Source organism: Perca fluviatilis, chromosome 18 (genome assembly GCF_010015445.1).
Source record: "Perca fluviatilis chromosome 18, GENO_Pfluv_1.0, whole genome shotgun sequence".
NCBI classification, from domain to species: Eukaryota; Metazoa; Chordata; class Actinopteri; order Perciformes; family Percidae; genus Perca; species Perca fluviatilis.
In genome coordinates, this window is record NC_053129.1 from 13270921 (window position 1) to 13297074 (window position 26154).

Genomic DNA, 26154 nt, shown 5'->3' on the forward strand with positions numbered 1-26154 from the left:
CAGACACAGAGTTTGGCTTGTGTGTGCTCCCTCTGCACTTCTCTGCTCACATTAAAGTGTTTTGATTCAGAACAGTGGAGAACAAATCCCTCCGAGATGTTTTTTACTGCAGCTCCGGGCCAACCAACTCCGGACCCTCATTCATAATCTTTATCTTTTTTTATGATTCACTCTCTGCCTCCATTTCTTACTCTTTATTCTGCTGTCTTCCTCTCTGTCTCTCCCTCCCACTGAATGACTTTGTGTTTTGCGTTGTAAAGGCCTTGGCACCTCTTCAAGGAACTTCATAAGACATTCAACTGACTGACTGCCTCTGGAAAAGCCTGCAGCCGTTTTTTTTCTCTTCCCCCCCCTCCTTCCTCCCTCCCTCTTTTCATTCCTTTTCCTCCTGATGTTTTGGTGAGTTTTATTTGTCCGGCTCCCATTGTTAAAAGCTGTTTCGAGTCAAGGCAGCAGCAGATAGGTATGGGTGTGTAACTGTCTGTGAGGGAGAACAGCGTATTGAGTCTTCTGAAGTCATCTTTAAGTACCTGGATGCTATACAAAAGTATATTCTATTTTTTGGACATGTTGCTTGAGGACGTCACTGACAAAGCATTATAATCCAAAACCAAAAATGCCCTCATATCCCTATATCTAAATAGAGTGGTACTATGTAGTAGCATCCCAGACAATCTTAGCATATAGCATTGAGCATAAACAGCTGTTGTCAGAAACAAAGCCCAGGCCTAACAGCAGGTAATAGTACCCTACTAGCGCATGTAAAGGCATGTGTGTGTGATGACACTGTTTGGAGGCCTTATGGTGTCATCATGACAGACATGTTAATGAAGGTGTCTCACTTACTCATACTGTTTCCAGCCTAGCAGCACCAAAGGTGGCAGTTTTAAAGAGTTTTAATGGGACATAGCCTAGTGACCACTCCTATAAGGTTGTTTCGGTGTGTGGGTGTTTGTCTGAGTGCATTTAAATGAGTATGGGTGTTAGTGCTGCATTTAAAGGTACAATATGTAACATTTCTAAATTAAAATGTCTAAAAATGACCATACTTATGTAAAATATTTTTTGAGTTGTGTTCTTACACTATCCCAAATGTTTCCACCAAATTTCATAGCCAGAGGACGCTTCCTTTAGTCAGTGGCGTCATATAACCTTTCACCCTCTAGTTACTCGTATCTTGTCACAGAATATCACAGAAAGAAATACTTGTAACGTAATACTGCTTTTTTTTGCCACACGGCATCATTTTGTGATTAATTACATGCCACTTTGCAACACAGTAATACAGCAGAGACCTAATTTATTGATACATTTCAATATCGATCCAGCTTAACGTTACTACAATGTGCTGGTTTACGAGTAGCTAACGTTAATGCAAATGCTTGGTGGGTAACGCTATAAAGTTACAACATCGTTCAACACGCTCATAAAGTTACTTTTAGTATGTTTTGACCACAGATAACAGCACTGGGCTAACCCACAAATGTTCACCAGTAACGTTAACCGTATAGATAAGACGACTAATCTAATGCTAATTAAGCCAGCTAGCACACCCCGGTCGGTCTGTCTCACTCCCCCGGGGCAGAGAGACTTCAGTCGGGATGACAGCTGACAACAGCCCCGGGACATATAGTTACCGTTAGCACCTAGCCAGCTAGCAGCAAGCCACTATCATTAAAGCAATCCGAACCCGGCCAGCTCTTAACTCCAGTGCCGGTTGCTAACGATGGTAACGAGCTAACGGCAGTTTAATGAAGCGTTGGGAAACAGACCATATCAGACCCAGGCACCGGAGTCAGAACAGCGGCCATCCATAACGTTAGTTACGTCTCTGTTAGCGCTACCGGTGTTCGTGCCACAAATCTCCTACCTGCCGAATTTCTCCCCCCTTCGCGTTGAGCTGTCTTTACAGTTAGCTAAATTAACCTGACAAAAAGTGGGTTAAGCACCAAAACGACTAGTTAAGATTACAGCAAAGTAAAGGGAGAGATAATTCCGGGCAGCTGGGAGATCTTCTGCTGCCGACATTGGCCATCGAAAGTCCTTGCTGTCCCGGAGATTCCCCCAGCAATCCCCACCCACACCCGTCTCTCAGCCTCCTTGAATAACGTACAACAAACCCCGTCCGCCCCGGTGTTGAAAACATCCAAAAGGTGACATTGACATGTGAAATATATTGTGATAGTGTAGTTTTAGCCACTGGCTAATGTTAGCTTGCTGGCTTTTTAGATAAATCGTCAACAAAAAAAAAAAAAAAAAAAAAAAAAAAAATATTGAGGAAGTTATTTCTTGTTTATTGGAATAACATGAATAAACGTTACTAAACGTAACGTGAATAAACTTGAATGGGTAAACTCGTCTGTGAACAGATGCATTCTAATCGACAATGGTGTTTAACAATAAAAACTACAACTCCCATTTCCACACAACTTCCCAACTTCATCAAAAGTCTGTGTTTACCATCCATTGTTTTGATTGAGAGACCCCTAGTGGCAGAAAGTTACATATTGTATGTTTAATAGATGAACTATGCATCATCCTCTACTGCCTATCTCACTTGTGGTGTGCCACAAGGCTCAGTTTTAGGCCCACTATAGCTTTCTGATTTTATGCTTCCTTTAGGGGACACTATTCACAAATATAATATTAAGTGTCCTTTTTTTTATGCCGATGACATCCAGAAAAGTATCCATTGTTTTTGTTTTATTCCATTTCAACGACTGTAACTTACTTTATTCATATTTAAGAGTTTGACTACAGTTGGTCCAAAGTATCTTAACAGATTTAAGGGAGTGGGATGACATCATTAGGTCTAGCTCCAAAATACATCCGTCAACTCCTGACCCCTGGTGAGCTGGACCACAGCCTGAAGTCCTCTGGCAAGGGTCTCCTGGCTATTCCTAGGTTCCCAGGTTAGTATCTAGAGGCAACAGGTCCTTTGCTGAGAGGGCTTCTTGCCTTTAGAATTCTTTGTTGGAGAAACTTAGGCTTGCTACTTCTACGTCAACTTCGTAAGTCCCTTCACAGGCATTTTCATGCTCATAATTTCCAGTCTGCTATTAGCCACAGTATTATATAGTGTGATTTACATTTTACTTTGTTTTCCCCTTTTGTCTGTATAGTATTATTATTTTATCTTCATTATATATATATATATATATATATATATATATATATATATATATATATATATATATATATATATTAGGGCTGGGCAAGTTAACGCGTTATTATCGCGTTAACTCATTAATTAATTAACGCCGACAATTATTTTATCGCGCATTAACGCCGTTTTATTATTTCTTTTATTATTGTAAAAGTCTGTTGCTGACTGCTGCCGGGCGTTCAGGAACCGGAAAAGAAAAGAACTGGCGGGTAAACAAACCAACAAACATGGAGAAGGGTACAGAACTTTTACATGGCCATTTTCATTGACAGAACCAAAGTTATTTGTAACCACTGCAAAGTTGAATTTTCTTATCACCGGAGTACTTCCAGTCTGAAATATCACCTAAATGAAATACATTCCGCTGATACCAGCAAATCATTCAACGAAACAAACAGTGGCGCAAGGCTTCAGCAGACTACTTTAGATGCAGCGTGTGGGAGAAGTAGAGATAAACAAAGGCAAGAGAAGCTAACAAATGCCATAGCGAAGTGGATAGCTACAGACTGCAGGCCGATTAGTGTTGTGGAGGAACATTCTGAGAATCGCAACAAATGACGGCAGGTATGAGATTCCCTCGCACCATCACAAGAAGAATACACGAGTTGCATGAAAAGGAGAGGACCGCAAAAGCGACAACTTTACAACGTGCACCTGCTGTTGCTCTCACTGGGAACTACTGGACATCACTGGGTAACCATAATTACCTTGGAGTTACAGTGCATTATATTGATGAACAGTGGGCACTGCATTCACATGCTCTGACTGTAATGAAAACAGAGGAGATTATGCTGAAACGTTTGTGCTTCACCTCACTCTAACAGGGACATTTGGTACTGAACAAGAAAAAAAAACATTCTGCTGTTATCTCAGAAATTACCTCTTTTAATGTTATGATTGTGGCTCAGGATTTTGTGGGCAGTTTTAATTTATATAAAACAAACAGGATAACATTAATGCCCTGGCAGTGGCAATACGCTTTAATTTTGTATTTGCTTTGATTACATTGTTTAAGTTGAGATTTACACTAAATATTTTATTTAACTGCTACTGTATGAACAAAATGCTGATGTTAAGTGTTTGCAGAACAAATGTTATGGCACTTTCGTTCATATGGCAGAACATTTAAAATAAAATTGCACTATACACTACTTTTGAATTCATTATTGGATTTTGCGTATAACAATGTGATTAATCGCAATTAATCAGGGAAATCGTGCGATTAATCGCGATTAAAACTTTTAATCGTTGCCCAGCCCTAATATATATATTCAAAAGTTTGGGGTCACTTAGAAATTTCCATTCCACTCCATTATAGACAGAATACCAGCTGAGATCAGTTGTTGCATTGTTTTTTTAACCAGGGCAGCAGTTTTCAGATTACATTATGTGCTTACATAATTGTAAAAGGGTTCTCCAATGTTTTCTCAGTTAGCCTTTTAAAATGATATCAGATTAGTAAATAGAATGTGCCTTTGGAACATTGGATGAATGGTTGCTGATAATGGGCAATGTAGATTATGCATTAAAGATCAGCCATTTCTTTCTACAACAGTGGAGAACCCTTTTGCAATTATGTAAGCACATAATGTAATCTGAAAACTGCTGCCCTGATTAAAAAACAATGCAACTGATCTCAGCTGGTATTCTGTCTATAATGGAGTGGAAATTTCTAAGTGACCCCAAACTTTTGACCAGTAGTGTGTGTGTGTGTGTGTGTGTGTGTGTATATATATATATAGCTGTCCTATGAATAAAGGCCTAAAATGGCCAAAACATTTTCTTAAAAAAATAATAAATATATATATATATATATATATATATATATATATATATATATATATATATATATATATATTAGGGCTGTGAAAATAACGCTTTAATTTCGATTAATTAAACTGAGAAAAAATAACGCGTTAAAAAAAATAACGCTGATTAATCCATTCCATATTGACGTTTGACCCGGAGCCGTTCTAGCCACTATTCGACTGTAAAATGAAGGAGGGAGACGAGAATGTGCTGCCTGGATCATTGATTGGAACATTTAGCTACTTGTTACTTCTTCCTGCCAACCCTGGCTACCGAAATCTGGTGCCACTGATATGTCTGCTCTTCTCTCTGATGCTCTGAAACGGACGATACAGGCAACACAAACACCGCTGCACGCGGACGCTAGTTAACACTATACTCGACAGCAGCTAACGTTAGCCTACCGCTAGCTAGTAGCTGGATTAAACACTGTTAAAATGCTGACAGCTAACGCTAAACGGTGTAAAGTTTGACTGTTTTACTGTAGAGGATTCAACACCGGTATGTAACAATCTGCTAGCCTGACAAGCCAGCTGCCCCTAGGGTGCGTCTAGATTTCTAGGCTAATAATCTGCAGCTGCCGTCGGAAAAACAACACAGACGGTGCGTTCAATGAAACTAGTAAACTACAGCCTCGTGGTGCATTTGAAGTTATTGTAAATGTCCTTTTCCCATCTGGTGGTTGTTTTTGTCGTTCAACAGCAATTTACTAGTGAAATAAGTTATTGTTATTGTTATAGATTATTATCAAATCATTTCATTTTGACCATATGGCCTTAGCAATAAACAAGCCCTTCTTTAATGTCACCAACTGTTGTTTAGTACCCTTCTTTTTTCTTTTCTTTTTTTACTTTCTTAAAAAGTATCGGTTCAGGCACCGTTAATTATGTATGCGATTAATTTCGATTAATTAATCACAGAGTATGTAATTAATTAGATTACATTTTTTAATCGATTCACAGCCCTAATATATATATATATATATATTTTTTTTTAAGAAAATGTTTTGGCCATTTTAGGCCTTTATTCATAGGACAGCTAAAGACATGAAAGGGGAGAGGGGGAATGACATGCAGCAAAGGGCCACAGGTTGGAGTCGAACCCATTACCGATGCATCGAGGGGTAAACCTCACAACCAAGTGCCCATCTTTGTTATATTTATGCATTATCTTGTCCTAATATTTGCTCTGTGAGGCACTTTGTAACTTATTTATTTAAAATGCCATACAAATAAAGGTAACATTATTATTGAAGCTGTTATTGTAAATGTAGACAGAAGCATATCGGCAAGTATCACACACACATGCACAATACATCTGAATAAATAAATAAAAAGAAACATGAGTTACAAAATACAAATATGTGTGTGAGTGTGAGTATGTACAGGAAGAGTTTGGCTTGGCAAACAGCTCTCCTGAACCACTAATATTGTCTGCAGGCCTGTAAGTAACCAGGGCTTCTTCACCAGACTTGTTAACACCCTGACCAAAATCGAACCAAAACACGACCCTGTCCCCAAGCCCAGAACCCCCCAGACCCAGCTGCTTCAAACACCAGAGACGAGCCTGACCGCTAACCTCCACTGCTGACACACAACTGTCACGCACGCACACACACACACACACACACACACACACACACACACACACACACACACACACACACACACACACACACACACACACACACACACACACACACACGTCGCTTACACTCAGTTATGCACTGTAACCACTGCAATATGCCACAGCAAGACCCAGTACGTGTGACGCCACAATGGTTTTTGTCACCTCCTATGTTTGTCTGTCATCAATTACCTATAATGAGAACAGTGGGTTTGGACAGAAAGCCTAGTATATTGTGTTATTACGGCTCGGCTATTATCACTCAGGAAGTTTGTCTCAGCTGGCCGCAGCCAGCGTCAGGAGCAGCTGAAAGGAGACAGAACCACCTATAAAAGCACATTGGTTTAAACAACCACTCCCTGTCTATTAGCTCAAAATGACATTTAATGAGGCCTATTAGCTCTGCTCCAAATCAGCACTGTGGCTACACTAGACTAATGACACCAGTAACACACTCTCTCTGCAAAACATGTCATGTGGGTACACATGCAGATGCAGCCGCTAGGGGACAGATATACATGCATTTGCAATCATATCTACATGAGCAAACAGACATGCCTATACACTTGAACACACACAGACACATACATGTGCACACACTTTCTGAGTTGTTGGTGCAGTGGCAAACCACAGGGTAACCAAGAGCTGTCAAGCGATTAAGCACAATGCAAGCCACAGAAACCGAGTTAGCCTCCCGCTAATAACACAGTGGCCAGAGGGACCTGACTAACCACTTACCATACCCACACACATACACTGTAACCTCTGAGGAAATCATACCGCAAATCTTTAAACTAGGCCTCACTGATATTCGTCACTCTGACCACGCAATTAATTAGCTAAAGCTCAGCGCCATAGTTCAGAGATACGAGCCCCATTTCATTCGTGGGTGGTCCGACTTTATCCACCCATTGATATTAGATGCGGAACCGCTGGGGAAATGACATCCCTCAGGAAGACTCATATGGCTACCATAAGGCTTAGCAAACACGCCGACACAAAATGTCCTTCCTGAATGAGACACCCACAACCAGGCAAGTCATTAACAGGGAGCAAAAACTGCCAATAACATCAGGAAAAGTGTAAAAAACATAAATAAAAGCATAGAGTATTGTAACTAATTTTAGCTTTTCAGACCAGTTACCAGCCCACATTGAAATCTAGTTTTATTGTCAGCTTATTTTCCATAAAGAACACAGCTTTACAGAGGAGGACCACAGAGTGCCAGTCTATGTCAGGCTTAAGGCAGCCCACTGTTCTTTCTACGTGTGTCTCTGTGTGGAGTGGACCCCTCCCTGTAGGGGCCCGGTGTACCACAGGCCTCCTAATTACCCACTCGTTTAACACAAAATAGAGCTGTAATGGCCGACGAAGCCCCCCCCCCCCATGTGTCAATGAAGCGTTCACAGATAGAATCACAGTTTTGGAGACAGCCGGTGCTCTCAGCACCGAGTCTCTCCGTGCTGAAAACCTGGAGGAGGGGAGGTGCGGTTGAGAGGGCACATGTGTGTTTTGCCACCCTCCGACCTCGGCTTAATGACCCCTGAGAGGGAGACGTGTTCTGGCTGTAGTTTCTGGGTAAATTACACCGCCGCTGCAATTCTGACCACTTAACAGCAAAGTAAAGAAGTTCAGGGGTTACGTATGATGACATACTCTTTATTGCTTGAATGACTGTCCTGAGACGGAAGTTAGAACATGCACACTTTGACTTTTAAAGCTTTGTCTCAGACTACAAATTGAGCAACTAGAAGGGAAGAAGAACAATGGAAGAAAGTGTAAAGTCTCTTCGCAATGCCAGAATCCCCTCACCTGATATCAGGTAGTACTGCCTTTGTCTAGTTTAGTGACTCACTTCACATATGTCCTTACAGGAAGGCTTTCTAGACACAAATCTAAGACTGCGACTTTGTTGAGACCAAACTGGGGCTTTTCTAAACAAAATCTTCTCCGACTCCCATCTGCTCGCCACCAAGTAACAGGACTTGTTTGAAAGTCATCTGACGAGGGACGGCAGATGCACAGGAAATGCTTTTGATCAAACAAGATGGCTAGAGAGCGAGGAGGGATGGAGGGGAAAAAGTGGGTGTGATTGTGACTACATGTGCGTTTGACGACAAGCATGTGCCTTTGTTTCAGGGTGCGTGTTGATGAACGCTGAATGTCGAGGGTCTGAGGCATTTTTTGGCACCACAGGCAGGTTTGCTACAACGGAGACTAATGGTGGTACTAATCCTACTGTCTCCCGGCTCCTCTGTGTCTCTGTGCGCCCTGGTGCCATATGTGACGGCGCAGTCGGGCGGGTGTGTTGTTTGTGATGTGATATTGTTCACCGAGACACCATGAGATGAGAATATGTTTTTTTTCATGAATAGGGAGGAGGGTTGGGGAAACAGCTGCATGCCAGACCAGTTGGCACTGAAGGCTATAGTAAAGTTTTTTTTTTTTCCCTCCTCAGTTGTTTTTATATGGCCCATTAAAATGAGCTGATGCTAGCATTCTGCTACCCAGTGTACCCTCTCAGGAATATTCTGCCACACTTTATATTTCTCTGAAACCGTCACACAGGAGGCTGAGCTGCTTTCTGAGAGGTCAACTTAATTAAAAGTCTGTTGATTGCTAATTAACACAATCAGAACCTTTTCCAGTAAAACTTTTTTTGTGTTAATTAACTTGCTTTATTACCTCGTCAACATTTTAGGTGGCCATTTGTTGCCATTGGCTGAGTCCACAGTCAGCCACACCCACTGCTTAGTTAAAGGGGCACTCCGCCGATTTTGATGTTTAGTTTACACATCATGAGGTGGACTACTCAGCCTGTGGAAACAGTATAATGTCTTCTGTGGCTCTGGCGGGAGCTTTGTAAAGTTGTAGTAGTGTCTAATTGAAAGATGCTATTGAGTTGCATTATGGGAAATGGAGGATCCAGTGCTTGAGGGAGCTTAGGGACTTAAAGTTGGGATATTTTGGCCTATGCTCCTTCAAGTTTGACCATTCTTTTTCTTGTGAATCCCCCATATTTTTAAGTACAATACTATATTCGCTGGTGTACCCATTCAAAGGCGAATTAAAGGAAGAAGTATGTTGTTTGCTGTGTGTGTAAGCATCTTCCCATACTGTACTGTATGTGCGTGCCTTTGTACTCACTCCTGGGCTCACGCGGTCCATCCACGGTGACCTTTATGGCTCGGTGGTAAGTTGCCACTTGTGGTGGGTTGGTGAATACTGTGATTGTCAGCGTGAAGCTCTTGCCTGTTGTGACATCAAACAACATCAAATGACATACCATCTGCAAAGACAATGACCTGCATTCATTGCTAAACCATCCCCAAGTCACAAGTGTGGTTGTGATCACATAATAGCCAATACAAACGGGGAAAAATCTACTTTTAACGACAGACAACATTGGCTGTTTGAGAGGATCTATTTAGATTTGTTGGCAGAGCCTAAATGGAAGATTGACTGGAGGAGCCAGTATCTTGTTATCCAGACTTTCTCCCAGTGTGAGTGGGCGAGAGGCATTTTAATAGTCACTTCCTTTCTCGATAATCCCCAGCAGTTGCTGCCTTGGGGGGTGAGTGCGTGTGTGTATGCTCCTATGTGCGTGCTTAAGGAACACTATGAATCAGAGAGCAACAGCCAAGTCAGCAGCAGCACTAACGTCTGAGGTATGCAGACGCATCACGTAGCCATGGCTACGCACAGGAAACAGGAAGTGGGGGGCAGGTTGCTGCAGCGACTCACTGGAGCAGCTGTCCATTCAGTCACAGCCACCCCCACGTGTGTGTCCTCCACTCCCCTCTCCAGCTCTAGACCCTTTCAAAGAAGGGATGAGATGATTCGGGGAGATAGCAGAGCACAGATGCAACAGGTGTCCCACATACCTGCTCTGAGGTGCATGTGGGTGATCTATGATAAAGTGGGACGCCTACAGCGTCACATCCCTGCTTCCCGGCAATCATCGCTGCTGTCATCTGCTACCTGCGATCTAATTCGGGCTTACTGTCGAGGCAATCCTGGACGCTGCTATACTATTAACTCTAATGATGTTATCACAAGTATCTGATTACTCTCTACATTACCTGCCCCATCTATCCTTGCTGTCATCGTACTATGGCACCATTTCAGCCCTGTGACTATCAGTCCTTGTCCATCTCTACTGGCTCTCCCCGCCTCTGTGTGCATGACTTTTAGCTATCTAACATCCTATCACTTCGCCCTGCTTGTACTTATCTCGGGGTATTCATTTCAGACACCTCGTACTCTGATCTCCCCTGGCTCCTATGTCACTTCCTGTGACTAGATTCTGTGTCACATCTGAGGGACGCACGCAAGGTCACTGTGGCAACAGGCCCAGCCCCCATGCCTCCTCCTCGGCTCTCTGTACTGTTTCACCCCTCATCTCTCCTGACTGCCTTTGCCTTCTCCCTTTCTGACAGCTACAACACAGAAGGAAACTGAGAAGAAAAGTCACTGGTTGAGCTGCTGACAGGGCTTATCACCATCAACTTATCGTCGGCGACCACTTTCTGTGAGACTTGCAGAAAAGAAAAGTCTAAGAAAATATTTCCAGTAAGTTTGGAGAGTGTGAGAGCACATCCTCTCTGCCAAAAAAATGTCAAATCATAAATAAGACGATTTACCAACAAGACGGTAAATGATGCAAAGAGTCGCCTCGGCGATGCCAAAATATTCAGGGAATGCTTTTTGACCCATTAGAAGTGTGCCTCTGCCTCACTGCCTGAGGATATGTGCAGAGTGATCAGCTGTGGGGCTGCAGCACCACCCAACATGTTAATATGCCAGAACTGAGCTGGGTCACGTCAGGTGAACAGGGAGAGGATTAAAATCATTACTTGTTTCTTGTTATCAGATCAACACTGTGTTATGCAGCTGACTAGACTGATCACACGTCCTATTTTTGTCGAAGGCTTTGTTTTTGAAACTAAAGGACAAAGATCCCAAGCAGGAAACAGTTGGTTATACAAGCTTTTTTTTATGTCCCACCTGGGTTTAAAGATAAAAAAAATAAATCAAGGACCCTAACTTTAAAGCAAAACGGTTCACCACTCAGACTTTAGGAGACGGGCGGTGGGACTTGAGCCCGGAGTTAGAGATCATTATGTGGTTGCCACGAAGGGAATGTGACCACTAATCCACACCACTGAACCTAATAGCTCCTACTGAGTCGTAGTAGTGTACAGTGAATGGAGCATGGAGTGTTTCGGGCCTCACCTCTGCCACTGCGGCCCACAAAGCGAAGATCGTTGAAACGGGCTACTTGGTTCTTCATCACACCCGAGGCGTTCCGCAGCTCGGCGGAGTAGTTCTCGTCGTTGCCTGCCATTACTGTGACAACAGTCCCATCAGGTATGTCTCCCAGGGCAACCACCTGTCGGGGGCACAAAGGGCAGAAATTTAGGAACTGCTGAGGACGTTTTACAGGAATACGCACATTTTACTCCCTTGAGACTCAAAATGGGTTAGATATCCTGTATACATGTACATATAAAGATAGTATAATATATAAAGACATTTTGAAAGATTATTATAGAAAATAATCTAATAAAGGAATTGCTTCAGTTTAAAAGCCAAAATCTATAGTGAAATCAAACCTCATTCCCAGTTTCACTGATAAAATCCATCAAGCTAATGCGACAGAACTTGTTTTACATCATGCCATCTTCCTTTCAATCATGTTGATGAATGGATTTAATTTTCACTTCACTTCTCATATGCAGTCTTTAAAACAAAAGCGGGGAGGCCTCGTGTTATCATTTAGATTCCTGGATGCAGATAAAAGTGAATGAGTAGGCCTACAGAGCAGCAATAATTACAGAGCCGTAGTAATAAGAACGGTTAAATAACACATATATTTTAACATGTGTCACATTTGATTTGGAGCCAGGGTTACAGCTACACATTTCCACTTTGGTGTGTCTTTGATCCATCCTTTAAATAATATCTGTCAAGTAATTAATAGTCTTTCCTGTGAAATATCATGGGAGCAAAAAATTATCAAGACTTCAAAAATTCCTTAAGAGGCCTTAAATGTATAAACAATTAGTCTTTGTTGCAAGTTGAATTATAGTTTTTTTTGCTCAATAAAAGTTCAGTAAAATCAACATGAGAAGACTAATTACAATAATTTATTACAATCATTAAAATAGTTGTTATTAATAGGCCATGATGTGGTTGTAACATAAGTAACATGTTGTAATATAGTTTTTATAATTTTGTAACATATGAAAACTGTAATTAATCACCATGAAAACAAAGCTTTGATTGTGGAATTATTCTTTGGCTGGGGGATCATAATCATTATAGTTTACTACATTCCCTTATTATTGTCAACAAATAAAATGTAAATTGTGTTTGTTTACAAAATGTGAAAAAAAAGTATGAACATGTGATTCCTTTCCTTTTTTTACATCGAGATTTATTTTACCAAAACCTTTTTTTAACGATTTTTTTCTGGCCCTTTAAACATCACGTTTCCTAAAAGCTTTATCATTACAATTTTCTGAATATTTTGTTTGTGAAAACATTTTTAAAAAAAATCACAGATCACAGCTTCTGTCTGACTTGTAATGTTAATAGACTACAATTTGTGTCATTTGTGATTAAATGTTTTTTTTTTTTTTAGAAACTGTGATCATTAAAAAGTAAAATGACACATGAGGGAAGAGGATAAACACAACACAAAACTCGGCACCCAACAGTATAACATGAATATAAGTTTATAGATTGGGGTTTTGAAAGAAAAATAATGCATTCACTCTTCTAAAATGATTTCTTTTGGGCTTAACTTAGTGGTTGTTTGTCACACAGAGAACACTGAATGCCATTGTGGTTTACCCTCCTTTTAATTTAGCAGCACATCACTAAGACTGAGACGGGGCTCACCTTAAAGGCGACAGGCAGCGTCTTGTTGCACCGCCAGTGGGAGGGCAGGACCGAGCAGAGAAAGTTGGGGCTGTCGGTGCGGACCAGCTCGGCCGGGTGGTCGGCGATGATCTCGGCCATGCTGCGGTTTTCGTGGGGGCGCAGTCTTGGCACCGCCGCCGCTGCGTCGGGCTGCCCGCCTGGAGAGTTCACATCGTTCATCTTCCCTGGGACCGGCTGGAGGCTATTGGACGGCGGACTGAACCTCCGACTGGCGCTGGGATCTACGGGAATTCGCATCACAACAGCGTTGATTATCAGAAAAAAAGGCACCCAAGGCTCTCCAGCTCCTCTCCTTCTTTCTCTCTCTCACACACTCAGGGAGAAACTCCGCCGCTGCTCGCTGAACCTCAGCGCGTCTGCCAATGGAAAATGGGACTTCGTGCGCGCACACACCGCGTTTCAAAACCCTTTCCACTACAAACTTTAGTGGGCGCCTTCAAGAGACATAAAATACACTTCTCCGGCAAAGGAAAACAACCCTTGAAAACTTGATGGTGTTTTAAATGACGAGCTCTTTTTTTTTTCAACCTCCGATCGGGGGAAGCGTCCATGCATGCGCCACAACGCAGGCGTAGTTTCTCGCGTGTGGATATAAATAACATCAAATAAAGGTCCGAGCGCTTAATAAAGCTATACAATTACAACAAAAAAGGCAGGTCTAAAATGGAAGAGTCGACCCAGATGCTCAGAAAACTTTTTGTCTGTCTTCCTTTAGTGAAAAGTCAAAGCGCTGCTCCAGGTGTGTCATTGAAGTCTTTGTGCCAAACTGAAAAGGCTCTCTCTGAAAGCCCGCAGGCGATGAACACACACACACACACACACACACACACACGCACACACAAAAAGTTTTCAAAGTCAAAAGGAATAAGCTTTAACAATACTAAACAAGAGCTATTTATAACACCGCGGCGGCTGCAAAGTGTACATATTTTCGGTAAAGTCTCGGCCGGTGTTGTATATGCCTATAGGGTTAAAGTGGTTGATGAAGTCGGTAAAAAAAAATGCATCGCCGGCGAGATGAAGGAGGCGGAAAATAGAATCCCGTTTTTGTAGCCGTAAATGTGGTTAGTGTTTGGAGGCCGGGGTTTCCCGTGCTCAGGCTTTTTGTGGTTTATATAGCTCGAGCGCCCAGCAATTATTGCGCTGATGCGATTCCAACACGTGGTGTCTGGAATCAGATCCATTCCCTCTGCCATAATCTATCACGCCTATATGGACGGCCGGACAGGTCTCGGTGTAATGTCTATACCTTCGTGAAACACGCACGGGGCTACGTTTCACGCCTTTCATCTCTGTCGTTATTCACAAGTACGAGTTCCACACAGTACATACCGACATGTTAACGCTCCCCTGGACCATCAGCGCGCTCCTAACTGTGCCGGGGACGGTCATTTCCAGTCACTAAACACGCATCAGTCCGTCAGGCCGTGTCGCGTTACCACCTATATGTCCCGACACTGTCTGCGGCTCCGAGGAGCGTTCAGAGAGCCGAGCCTGTTGTGAGAAGTGAGCTCCGGTCCATAAGGTACAGGAGGGAGTGAGTCACCGGAGAGCGGTGAGTCAGGTAGAGGCGCAGCGCAGGAGTAGAGTTTCACTCGGTCGCAGGGGAGAGCTGTTGTGCAGGTGTACAGGTATTCTCCGGGCTTTCATTTAACTTCACCCACCATGTGGCCGTTTCTCTTTTGAGAAACGTCAGCTGTTTGAAATCTAATTTCACAATCTGTTGTGTCTCATACAACGTACTGTATTGCATCTACAATTTACAATTACATGTAAACTTGACAAGGCAGCGGCAAAAAGATGAGCCAATAGATGATTTCGATAATAGGTAATTGCGCACAACTCCTATGCATATGCATATCTTAAAAGGACAGTGGCGGTATGCAATTAAGTACATTTACTCAAGTACTGCACTTTGAGGTACTTTGTATTTTCTTGAGTATTTCCATGTCATGCTACTATTTGTCCTCCACTACATTTCAGAGGGAAATATGGTTCTGTATACTTCACTACATTTTATTAGACAGCTTTAGTTGCGTTGCAGGTAAAGATTTTACACACAAAACATATGATGAGTTGATAAAATATGATGCTTTGTTTTAGAATAAACTGCCCAACAGTATTTAAAGCATTTAAAATGAGCTCCTCCTCACCAAGTTAAACAGTAAAATGATACCTACAAATCAGCGCATGATGATAAGTGATAATACTCCATCAAGATTATAATTAATAGTAATACACTCGCAGGGGCCTTTTTTCCTGCTTTATGAGTACTTAAGTATGTTTTATCATGTCATATTCTCAACGCAGGGCTTTCACAGTGGTATTGGTACTTATACTTCAAGGATCTTATTCCACCACTGCAAAATGAAGGATGCAAAAATTTCCCAAACCAAGGCAAAAACAAAAGAAAAAAACATTCTGAGGAAATCTTATTTAAAAAAAATAAAATAAAACATTAATGGCATTAATTACATCCATACATAATTACAGCCTTTTCTCTCTGTCTTTTTTTTTAAATAAAAAAAATCTATTCAAATGAAAAAAGAATAATTGTATGCTTTTATTTTAGTACTGAAATATGTCATATGTAGGGTGGATGCTGCTCTGAAGGCAGTTACTGAGAAGGCCTGCTTGGCCTGCCCCTCCTGTGTCTACTGTAGAGGGCATCCTCCACCCTCTGTGAGACTCCATATCTCAGCCGGCTCTCGTCACCCACCCCACCCTCTGCCCCGATTACCCATCAGTCTGACAGTCTCCCAACAAGTCTTTTTTGAGTGCCACATCACACAGCAGCATGTGTATTTGCCACTTTGTGTTCCTTTTCCGTTACTCCCAAACAGGCTTTTATTGCAGAGTCTTTAAGACAAAAGCCTTTGATATTTCAAAATAAAAGAGACCTCTGGTAGGCACAGCTGTCAAGTTATTTGGGTCCTGTCAGGGCTTTTGCAGTTTGTTTTTATGCTGTAAAGTTGAATACAGTCTTATACATTTTATAATAAGGTTTCTGTGTTGAGAGAAAAAAGCCTAAAGCCCGAGCACTGTAACTTGAAATAACTTGACTTCTTGTGTTTCATATGTATGTATGTATGTGGGTGTGCACATACATTTATGTCTGTTAGCATGTGTGTGTGTGTGTGTGTGTGAGGATGTGGGAGGGATATATATAAAGTCTGAAAGCATTGACATGCATCTGGCACCTCGTCATGTGGACGGGGAGGGAGAGAAAAAAAAGAGTGATTGAGTTACACTTCCCCTCCGTGTGCCCCAAACACCAGAAATATGGTTCACATTGTCCAACATTCTCAAAGATCAACTAACAATTCATGGATGGATAAATGTGAATAGTGGTAATTAAATCTGTAATAGTGATAAACATGGCCTTGCAGGAACCGTGGAGCCGGTTATTCCAACAGAGTTAAGTTTCAGCTCCGATAATATCATTTGTTCACCGCTGAATACATTTGGGGTAATGTGGAAAACATCCTTAATGTTGTAGTGGAATTTAATTTAGGAAATGTTAGGGATGAAATAATACCAACCTCGGAGTCAATTTCATGCCATCAATTTAATCAGCCTAATTATTTATAATGCAGATGTGTTTTATGTTATTTTGACTGAAATTTGAACTGGAATTTAATTTTGGAATTGATTTTTGTATGGTTTATTCCTAAAAGACACATCAATGAGTACATGTATAGATACAATCCCAATTTTATCAAGACAATCAACTTAGACTCATTTTCAGGCCAACTAATCAGTCTTAAATTTGGATTTTCTGCACCCTGTTATTGTCCCATCAGAAGCAGCGACAGGAAGAGCCTCTTGATTTTTCCAGACTGATCCCAGGCCCCCGCCCTCACCCTTGTGTAGTCGTGACTTTAACCCTGACAAGCTCAGCTCATCAAAGAGTGTTTGTCCCATCTGACTCCACTTTGCCTCTCCGCTGTTTGTCCAGCATCTGTCTTCCAGCTCCCTACAGGATACGGCCCGCATGCGTACACTAAGGCCTGCTGTCTGGCTTTCTGTCATTCAGAGGTAGGCCAACCTCCGAGTTTGAAATCTGTCGTTTGAAGTCCCGGAGATGTGAGGGAGACACCAGAGAAGGCGTTAATGTGCCAGAATACACTGTTCAATCAAAAAATACCACTTCCCCGCTTCAGTGTTCTGGATTTAACCCGGCCAAAAATCAACTTCTGATTAAATGTGAATGCTGTAACTTCCACACAGTATTTTTTGTAGACTTTTAGGACATTTGACCTATCTGTCTCAGTATAAAAAAACAAAAACAACTTAATATTATGTAGTAATGAATCTAGCATAAAGCTGTTCAGTCAGTGTGTCTGCTGCTCGCCTGGTGCACAGCTGGATCGTCTCTCTCAGCTCTGGTATTATTCATCTACTGTGTTACACTGGCTTGGAGTCATTGCACAGTAGGAGAAGTCACTAACAGTGAAGAACCACAGTATACCACATTGGGCAGGATGTGCGTTTTATGATTTATGGTAATATTGTATTTCTGCCGCTCAGTTTCAATTATTTGTTTTCAATAAAAATCAAACTCAGCTGACACTCACTGACTAATTTTCCTGTCGAGATATCAAGCCTGTAATAAAAGTTTCTGTTCTCATTCCCACTTGAATGACAAAGACTGTGTGAACTGCTAATATTTACGCACACACGCTTTAATGTTGTCAGCAAACTAACCATGCCTCTCTCTTCCCTTGTCTTTATTTTTTTTTATCTTTATTTTTTTACAACTGCGCATCTGTCAACATCTTTACATCTCTCTTGCTGTTTGACATACGCAGAGATGCAAACAAACACACACTTAATGGCCCATCTATCCTCACTAATAACTTCTCATTAGGATAGACGCGGGACAAACAAAACTCGGTGTTGATGCTAAAAAGTACATCAGTAGTCCGGTGCAACAGTTTAGGCAGGACAGACCCGCCTCTATGGGTTCATGCACATGAATGCACTTTTTGACAATAACCATATATTTGACTATATAATAAAAACAAAAGAGAACAACACTCTTCATCTCTCCTTCTCCTTTAAGAAAGCACACTCTCTCTCATGATTCAAGAGGAAAAGTACAACCACTTAAGACTCAGGATAAAGGCTCCATTTCACAGTGGTGCATTTTTCAAGACACTTAATTATAGCTTTCTAGAGGAGGTCTGTGACGAGGCCCAGGCCTTTTAAGCTCTAACGGGATGTTTCCATGTTTGGCAGGCTAGCCATCCAACCGGTCTGCCAGCTAACCAATCAGCGAGCCCACCAGGCTAGGCAGCAGAGCAGCCTAAGATCCAGTCTACTAGCCAATCAACTAAACCAACCAGGAGAGCAGAGAAGCCACCACAAAACTAGCCTGCAGGTCACTTAGTCGGGCTGGTAGCTGGCCAACGAGGCAGTCAATTAGCTAACCAGCTAGCCATCCGAAAAGGACGACGGTGGGCAGAAACTTTACTCCTCGTGACCTCATCGACACAACCTCACCGACTCACGCACTCATCCTAGATCACAGCTAAGCCCTTAATGACTGTTTGTCACAGAGCCCGTGACATCACTGTGAACTGTTAAGACGAGGACGGCACGTTCTGCGGTGTGTGTGTGTGTGTGTTTGCATGTTCCCTGAGCGACTATCCAAGTTTTGTATTAGACTTTGAGGTGGCTGGAGTGGCTAGTGCCTACAGAGTTTAATGTATTTAACTTAGTGAGAAAGTTCTATGTAGAAAGAGTTTGTCTGATATTTCACTCTGTTCTTGAAATGGCAGAGAGGCGCATGGAAATAGATGGAGACATGGAGGGGGCAGCTGCTCACTGCTTGTGGCAGGAGGGTAGAGGAGGAGGGAGGGAGGGAGGAGGAGGAGGGGTATAAAGACAATTTCCTCTCTGCTCTTATTGCTCTGACTGTCTGCCGCCTACCGCCTTCATGGAGGTCCCTAATTGAGATCACTTGTACTTAAAAATAGGAACAAAAAAGGAACTTCTGTGGGCTGGGAGATGGAGAGGAGAAAATAAAGCAGTAATATGTGACGAAGGCTGCCATTAAAGAGTCCCAATGATAGATCTGAGCGACTGGGGCACAGAGCTGAGAAGTTTTTCTCGGTCTGCCAGGGAACCCTCAGATGTTGACGTGTCACACACCACCTGCTGTCACAGTGCTACACTGTGCATGTGTAAGATGGTATTTGTAGGTTTTTTGTGTGGGTGGGTGGGTGGGTGGGTGGTTGTGTTTCTGGGTCTTTGATGGGGTAGAGTGACAGTGCCCGGGGCTGAGGCCAGACATAAGCCAAAAAGAGGGAGTTCAGTTTTTCCACTTTTGTATGTGAGTGTGTGTGTGTGTGTGTGTGTATATATATGTTACAGTTTGTCTTTACATTGCTGCAACACAATATATGTACAGTGGTCAGTCATATTTAGCTGCCCCACTCTATGCAGCCATTGTGTCATTAGCTATGCTATTATTAGTCCTTCACTTTAATTCAGTCGTTCCACCAATCAAACCCTCCCTCGAGCTGCCTTTCCCAGACTTGGTCCCAGAGTGTCCCTAAGGCGCGCTGGTTTCCCCTTCAAAGCATCTATCACTCAATCAGGTCTGATCGTGCTATTAATCAAACAATGAGCCCCCCTCCTCGGAGACCAGTTTGAAGGATTGGCTTGAAGAAACGCAGCGTATCCAGGAGTGGTACTGGACCACGGCTGGGAACAGGAACCCTGTAAAGAGCGTTTTTCTTGGATCGAGACCCTCTGTAGGTGCTAAAGACAATACAGACACTCGGGCTAGGCCAACATTCCACTTTACACTTTTCCCTTCCTCTGTGTATTTCACTGGTCTACTTCCCCTCTGCAAACTAGCCGGCTAGTATCAAAATATTTATAGTACATCTGCAAGACATGCTGTTCTCATGTATCCAGGACCGTTTAGCCCTGTGTTCATTATGCGAGGTAAAACTAATACCAGATTTATAGGGGGAGATTTCTCTCTGTTCTCCCCTGTCCGTGTAGTGCGATTGAGGATGATTTATGCGAGGCACGGAGGCACAGGCGAGATAAATAGCGTGACTACACGGCGAGAGGCAAACACGCAGCGGCCCAGACTAGCACTCGCAGGGGGGCTATCAGCTATCACTCGCCCCTTTCCACTGCTCCTGTTTCGAGATTGGAGGAAGGCAAGACAGGACGGACAGCGGCTGGAGACGAGGGAGGGAGAGGAAGGAGACAGGAGGTAAGGATGTATGTATGTATATGAATGGAGGCAGGGTGGAGGAATGTCCAGGTGCACCGGGTCCAAATCGATATAAGGAGGTGTAGAGGAGGGCCAGATGGAAGGGGAGGGGGGGGGTCTGTCATGGATGCTCAATTGCACGCAGACATAAACATAAACGGTGTAAACCCACGCCTTGAAATGTACCATATGCATTTTTTGTCTCGGAGTGTTTAAATGTGTTAAATATACTATCTGTTTTGCTTGGCCATCGTCACAGACTGTATATCATGAATATTGCTGACAGTCAGTGAGCCCACTTCGAAAAGTTCTGGCATTGCTTTGCTACTTCATTTCTGGGGGGTAATCAATGTCAAAACTGCCAGGCAGCGTGTCCAGCTCTGAGACAACAGCCAATCAGATAAACAGGAAATGAAAAAACAGTACTGGGCAGGCACCGCATGCGGCCACAGCACTGGGCGTGCATCGGGCAACAGCACTCAACTTCCGAGGGTTTGGATCTTGCTCTCCTTTTCTTTTTTTTTTCTCTCCCTGATCTCTTCCTGATCACGGTCCAGCTCGGGGGCCGCTCCAAAAACACAGAGCTTGAACTCTGCAACCTGGAGCCATACATACTAGATCGGATTCCAAACCATTTGGACGTCGAAATGGCGCGGGAAGCCTTGGCTTGTGAAAACGTTGAGTGGCCTCACATAGAGCATCTGATGCCCTGTGTGCTGAACGAGTTAACAAATTAAGTTGAGAGTGTCACCGCTGATGCAGCACACTCAGAGACGAGCCTTTGCCAAAAACCTTAGCCTGTAATTACACTGAGCCTATTAAGCTACTGGTCAAAAATGACTCACAACAAGGTGGGGGTGTGGAGGGGCAGAAAGGGAAGGGTGGATGGAGTTCACTTTCATAGCTTCCAGCCAGAGACGTCCTCAGACAAAATCAATTGCACTCATCTTTGGAAAAGTGGGATCAATGATAGAAAAAAAGTGTGTGTGTGTGTGTGTGGGGGACATGATTTCACAGAAGATAAAAGACTATTGTGAGACTATGTGACCTATGACCCTGTAATTTCCACACTCACTCAGAAGTTGCCGGTTATTCCAGGACAGGGCCTTTTCATGTCGTGTCGGCTCTGCCCCTAGCTGACACTCGGATGACGCCATCTTTATAGCGCCTAAATCGAGTCCTGAGCAGGGAGACTCATCGACTGCTGGGTCCCACGGGGAACATCAATTACGTTGTGAAATGCTGTCCTTCAAACACAATCTATTCTGTGGTGTTGCATTATAGCAAAGCTAAGAAATTGAACGTCACACACATAAAAAAAAATCCCTCTTTGGCAATAGGGTTGTTGGGATGTGGTCTCGGGCTGACAATTAAATTGTCCGCTTGGAATATACTGTCACTCTGGAAGCGCAAGATTGATGGCAAATAATTTCGCGGGAAATGATCATCTTAAATGTTTTTTTTATGGCGTCATAGATCACTCTGATATGTTCTTGTGTCCTCAGGAGACTGAAAACTGTCCCCAGTAGTTGCAGAACTTATTTGCAGACAATTAAAGAAGCTCTAAACAACCCAACCTCCTCTCACTGAACTATCTAGCTGAAAAAAGTCCTCCACCAAACTCGTGCTCTCAAGCAACTTTCTTGCAAAATGGCCAAACATTTAAAACTTTACAAACCACAAAGCATTATCAGTAAAGAAAGCCTCTAAATCATAATACAGGTATACAGGGTTAGAAGCTGTAAACATTAAACCTGTGTTTACATTGCAAGGGATTCTTTTTCATTAGTAATTGCCTCACACTGTGAGCCTGACGATTTGGTAATATTTATGATAGGCCCTTAGGGCCTGCTTCCCTCTCAGTCTCTCTTATGTCTATAAAATCTTTTACTCTTGGCTCAACAGCAGCACAGCCAAGGTCCCATTAGAACCTGATTGTATATGTGCTTTTAAAGTTTGCCTCTATGCTGCCTTTAATGTGCATAGGTCATGTGCTTATGTGTATAGCAGTATGTGCAGCAGTCAAGGGGCTGGCTCTGAGACTTTGGTTAACCGGACTATAATTTGGAGGCCCAGTGAAGACTACCAGCAGCCTCTCACTGTGTGTTTACCAACTCGACTGTTTCTGCTGCATCTGCAGGGTCCTGCAGGAAAAGGGTGTGTGTGTGTGTGTGTGTGTTTGTAGCCATCTGGCTGCATATGTGTGTATGTGTGTGTAGGTGTAATCATGTGTGTAATGTAGTATTCATGTGAAAGTGACATTTTGTAGAATAGGTAAAGATACATTTGTCTGTGGGCATTGTAAAGATCGTTTGGACCATACATTTCCTTAAAGTAACTAAAGTAAGTAAATATTTTCTAACCACTGCTTCCAATTAAGCCAAAGAACTCTGACATCCCTCGTTCTTCTTTTTCCTCCTACACCTTTAAGCTACAGTAAATCAAGGCAACAATACACATACGCACTCCTGAAATGGTAGCTTTGTCATAAATAAGAAAACAAAAAGAGCTCAACATCACAAAAAAACACCCTCACAATAAAAAAAAGAAGTGTTTGTCAGCAAAAAAAATGACTGCTATTTTTGTTTGTGCCGAAAGTAATTCTCCAGAGACTAAACTGCGCGCTTTCTGTCTCAATTGGGCTCTTTCTTTTTTCCAACAATCCTCCTCCCAAGCAGGAATAAAAAGAAAACAATGCAATTCAAAAGGCCGGAGCTCCCAGCCTGTCATTTAGCTGTAACTTTGAATTGTCTTTGCTCTGCGTGCGCTGTTTTCTTTCTCACACACACACACACACACACACACACACACACACACACACACACACACACACACACACACACACACACACACACACACACACACAAAATTGTTGCAGCATCCTAAAATTCCACCACGAGAGAGGAAGAAAGACAGAGGAGGAGAGGAACTTTCAAAATATCACTCTAATAAAATATTCCTGCTCCCCTGGGATACTCCTTTGCTCATTCAGCATCAGGAGAAGTGAAGTGGAAAACGCCTGTTATTGGTCTCCATCCAAAAAGGAGAAAGAGAGAAAAGAGAGAGAGACCTATTTCCTTTGGGGAAAAAATAGAACGAACAGCGCAACAGTTGACGGAAAACTTTTAACTGCGACAACAAAATGAACTACAGACGACTGTAAGAGGGCAGCTGTCTGGGTGAGTGACAGGATTCGACTCCAGACTGAAAGCCTGCTGCAGTGAGGATCAGACAATGTGTATGTATGTAGACTTCGATCACACAGAGCTGCTTGCCGGAGCGCTATGATTGGATTGAATATGTGTAAACTGGAACAGCTCGGGGATCAGCATAAAACACACCAGCTACAAGTTCTCAAGAGATGCCAGCCTCAGTCACAGGAAAAGAGCTTTGAAGCAACCTGAAATGTAACATAGGGGATTTTGCAGTCTTGTAACACTGCTGTACAAGCAGAAATCGTCCAAAACTTTTTTCTTTTTCTTTTTTTTTCACAGCAAGAGTCGTGCAGACTTCTGGAAATTTGCAGCAAAGTTGTAAGACAGAAAACCTAACCCTAACCAGCAGCACTTTATTGTAACCTCATATTTAGGCTTTATAAGCAGTAATTAACACTCAATAACCAACTTATAACACAATATGATGTTGTTTTAAACAGATATAAGTACATTCTTAAGTGTCTTTTATTGTATTTGTCAACAACTATAACTCGTCCTTTGAAGCATTCAGCTTGACAATACAAGATAACACAATTGTTATCATCTAAAATACATCTTCATATGAAATATTTGAAAGTATTTGTTTATCTTTATTAAATGAAGTCATTATTCAACTTGTTCCCTTTGGTTCAGTCAGCCTTTGGTTTCAAATTTTGCGGGGTGCTTAAACCCCGTAATTCTTGCTTGCCAGTCTAGTTTAGTATGTATAACAACAGTGTTCATTTACAAATACCTCTCCTTCACTCTCCACAACAACTTATCAAACTCAGCCTGCTGATGAAGGCCATGAAATGCGGTTGAAAGCCCTAGGAGAAATCTGGCAAATGAACGGATAGCTTATGGATGCTTTATGGGAGGAGTTATAATTGTTCACAAATACATTAATAAAGCCTTAAAATATCCTAATATCGGCTTACGACTCCATTATAGTGGGTTCTAAAAAATTTTTCTAGGCTAAGTAAGGGGGTTAAAGTGTTACTACATAACCACATAATGTTTTAGTTCTTAAACTCAACTATCTGCATGCTTGTTTCCTTTCTTTCTTTCTCATTCTCTCTCTCTCTCTCTGGAGGCCACTTTACAAATGAGAGCTACCATTTCTAGCTTCTCTCTTCTCCCCAGAGACTTGTCAATATCAGCTACACACACTATTCAAAGTTCAAAGACTAGCATCCCACTACACACACCTACACACACTCTCCTGGCCCCTTTTGTATCTCTGGGGCATATTTAATTTCAGTGTCTGTGTACACATTTGATTATGTCTCCATGCGTGTGTGTGTGTGTGTTTGTGTGTGTGCCACAGGTGGTATGGTGCTGGTGACTCTGCTCTGATTATTGCGGTGACCAAAGCATCGCTGCCCTGTCACATTTGTCATCGCCCTTTTCCTGAAAGCGTGGGTGGGAGGGGAAGGATGGAGGGAGCACATGAGGAGGAAGGAAAGGGAAGAAGGGAGAAGAGGAGGTAGATGATGGTAAATGGCCACCCCCGCGGCGCCATATGGGAGGTGGTTTGAAAGAGTCAGTCTTGTGTTGCTCTTACTGTATGCCTCATGAGTGCAAACCGATCCTTTCCTTTGTATCATATCTCTGTCTCACTTACTCTTTTTCCTCCTTTTAATGTTTCTTTCTCACTCTCTAATTTTCACACTTTTTATACCTCACTCTCACATTAAAGAACATGGAACCCCTCTCTTCCACACCACACACACACACACACACACACACACACACACACACACACACACACAGGCCATCAGAGTTGTCAGACCGCCATTAAAGGCTTGCGTGGGCGTTGCCGAGTAGGTGGGCACTCTGATTTTCAGGTGTACTTGATCTGTTGTGTTCACACCTCGGCCCTGGCGGTGGGCCAACTGTGTGGGCAGGTAATTTGAGCAAATTAGGAGATGGGGCCTGTGTGTTATTAATGACACCCCACACCCTCCACTGCACACCCACCTATTGTTCCCTCCTCTGCGAGCACCTTTCTTTTCTTCCGCTCCGAGTCCCTTGGTCCCATCTGTGCCTCCTGCTCAACACCCACCTTCAGCCCCTCTGAAGGCACAGTGTATGGAATGCACACACACATGCACACACGCACACACACGCACACACACACACACACACACACACACACACACACACACACAAAC

At 42.7% G+C, this 26154-nt stretch overlaps 1 protein-coding gene across 4 annotated transcripts in view; it reads right to left on the minus strand.

Annotated features, from left to right (window-relative positions):
* The window catches only part of runx2b (RUNX family transcription factor 2b), a 47900-nt gene that overhangs the window by 15036 nt on the left and 6710 nt on the right, over positions 1–26154 (minus strand). For 3 of the 4 annotated variants that reach the window (XM_039782558.1, XM_039782555.1, XM_039782556.1), the window contains exons 3-5: positions 13508–13770; positions 11837–11993; positions 9749–9853 (exon numbers count right to left, since the gene is read on the minus strand). In XM_039782558.1, coding sequence (XP_039638492.1) covers positions 9749–9853; positions 11837–11993; positions 13508–13770 — 525 coding nt within the window. Of the gene's footprint in view, positions 1–9748; positions 9854–11836; positions 11994–13507; positions 13771–14881; positions 15198–26154 lie in introns of those variants that run through there. The other variant, XM_039782557.1, reaches the window with a different exon arrangement.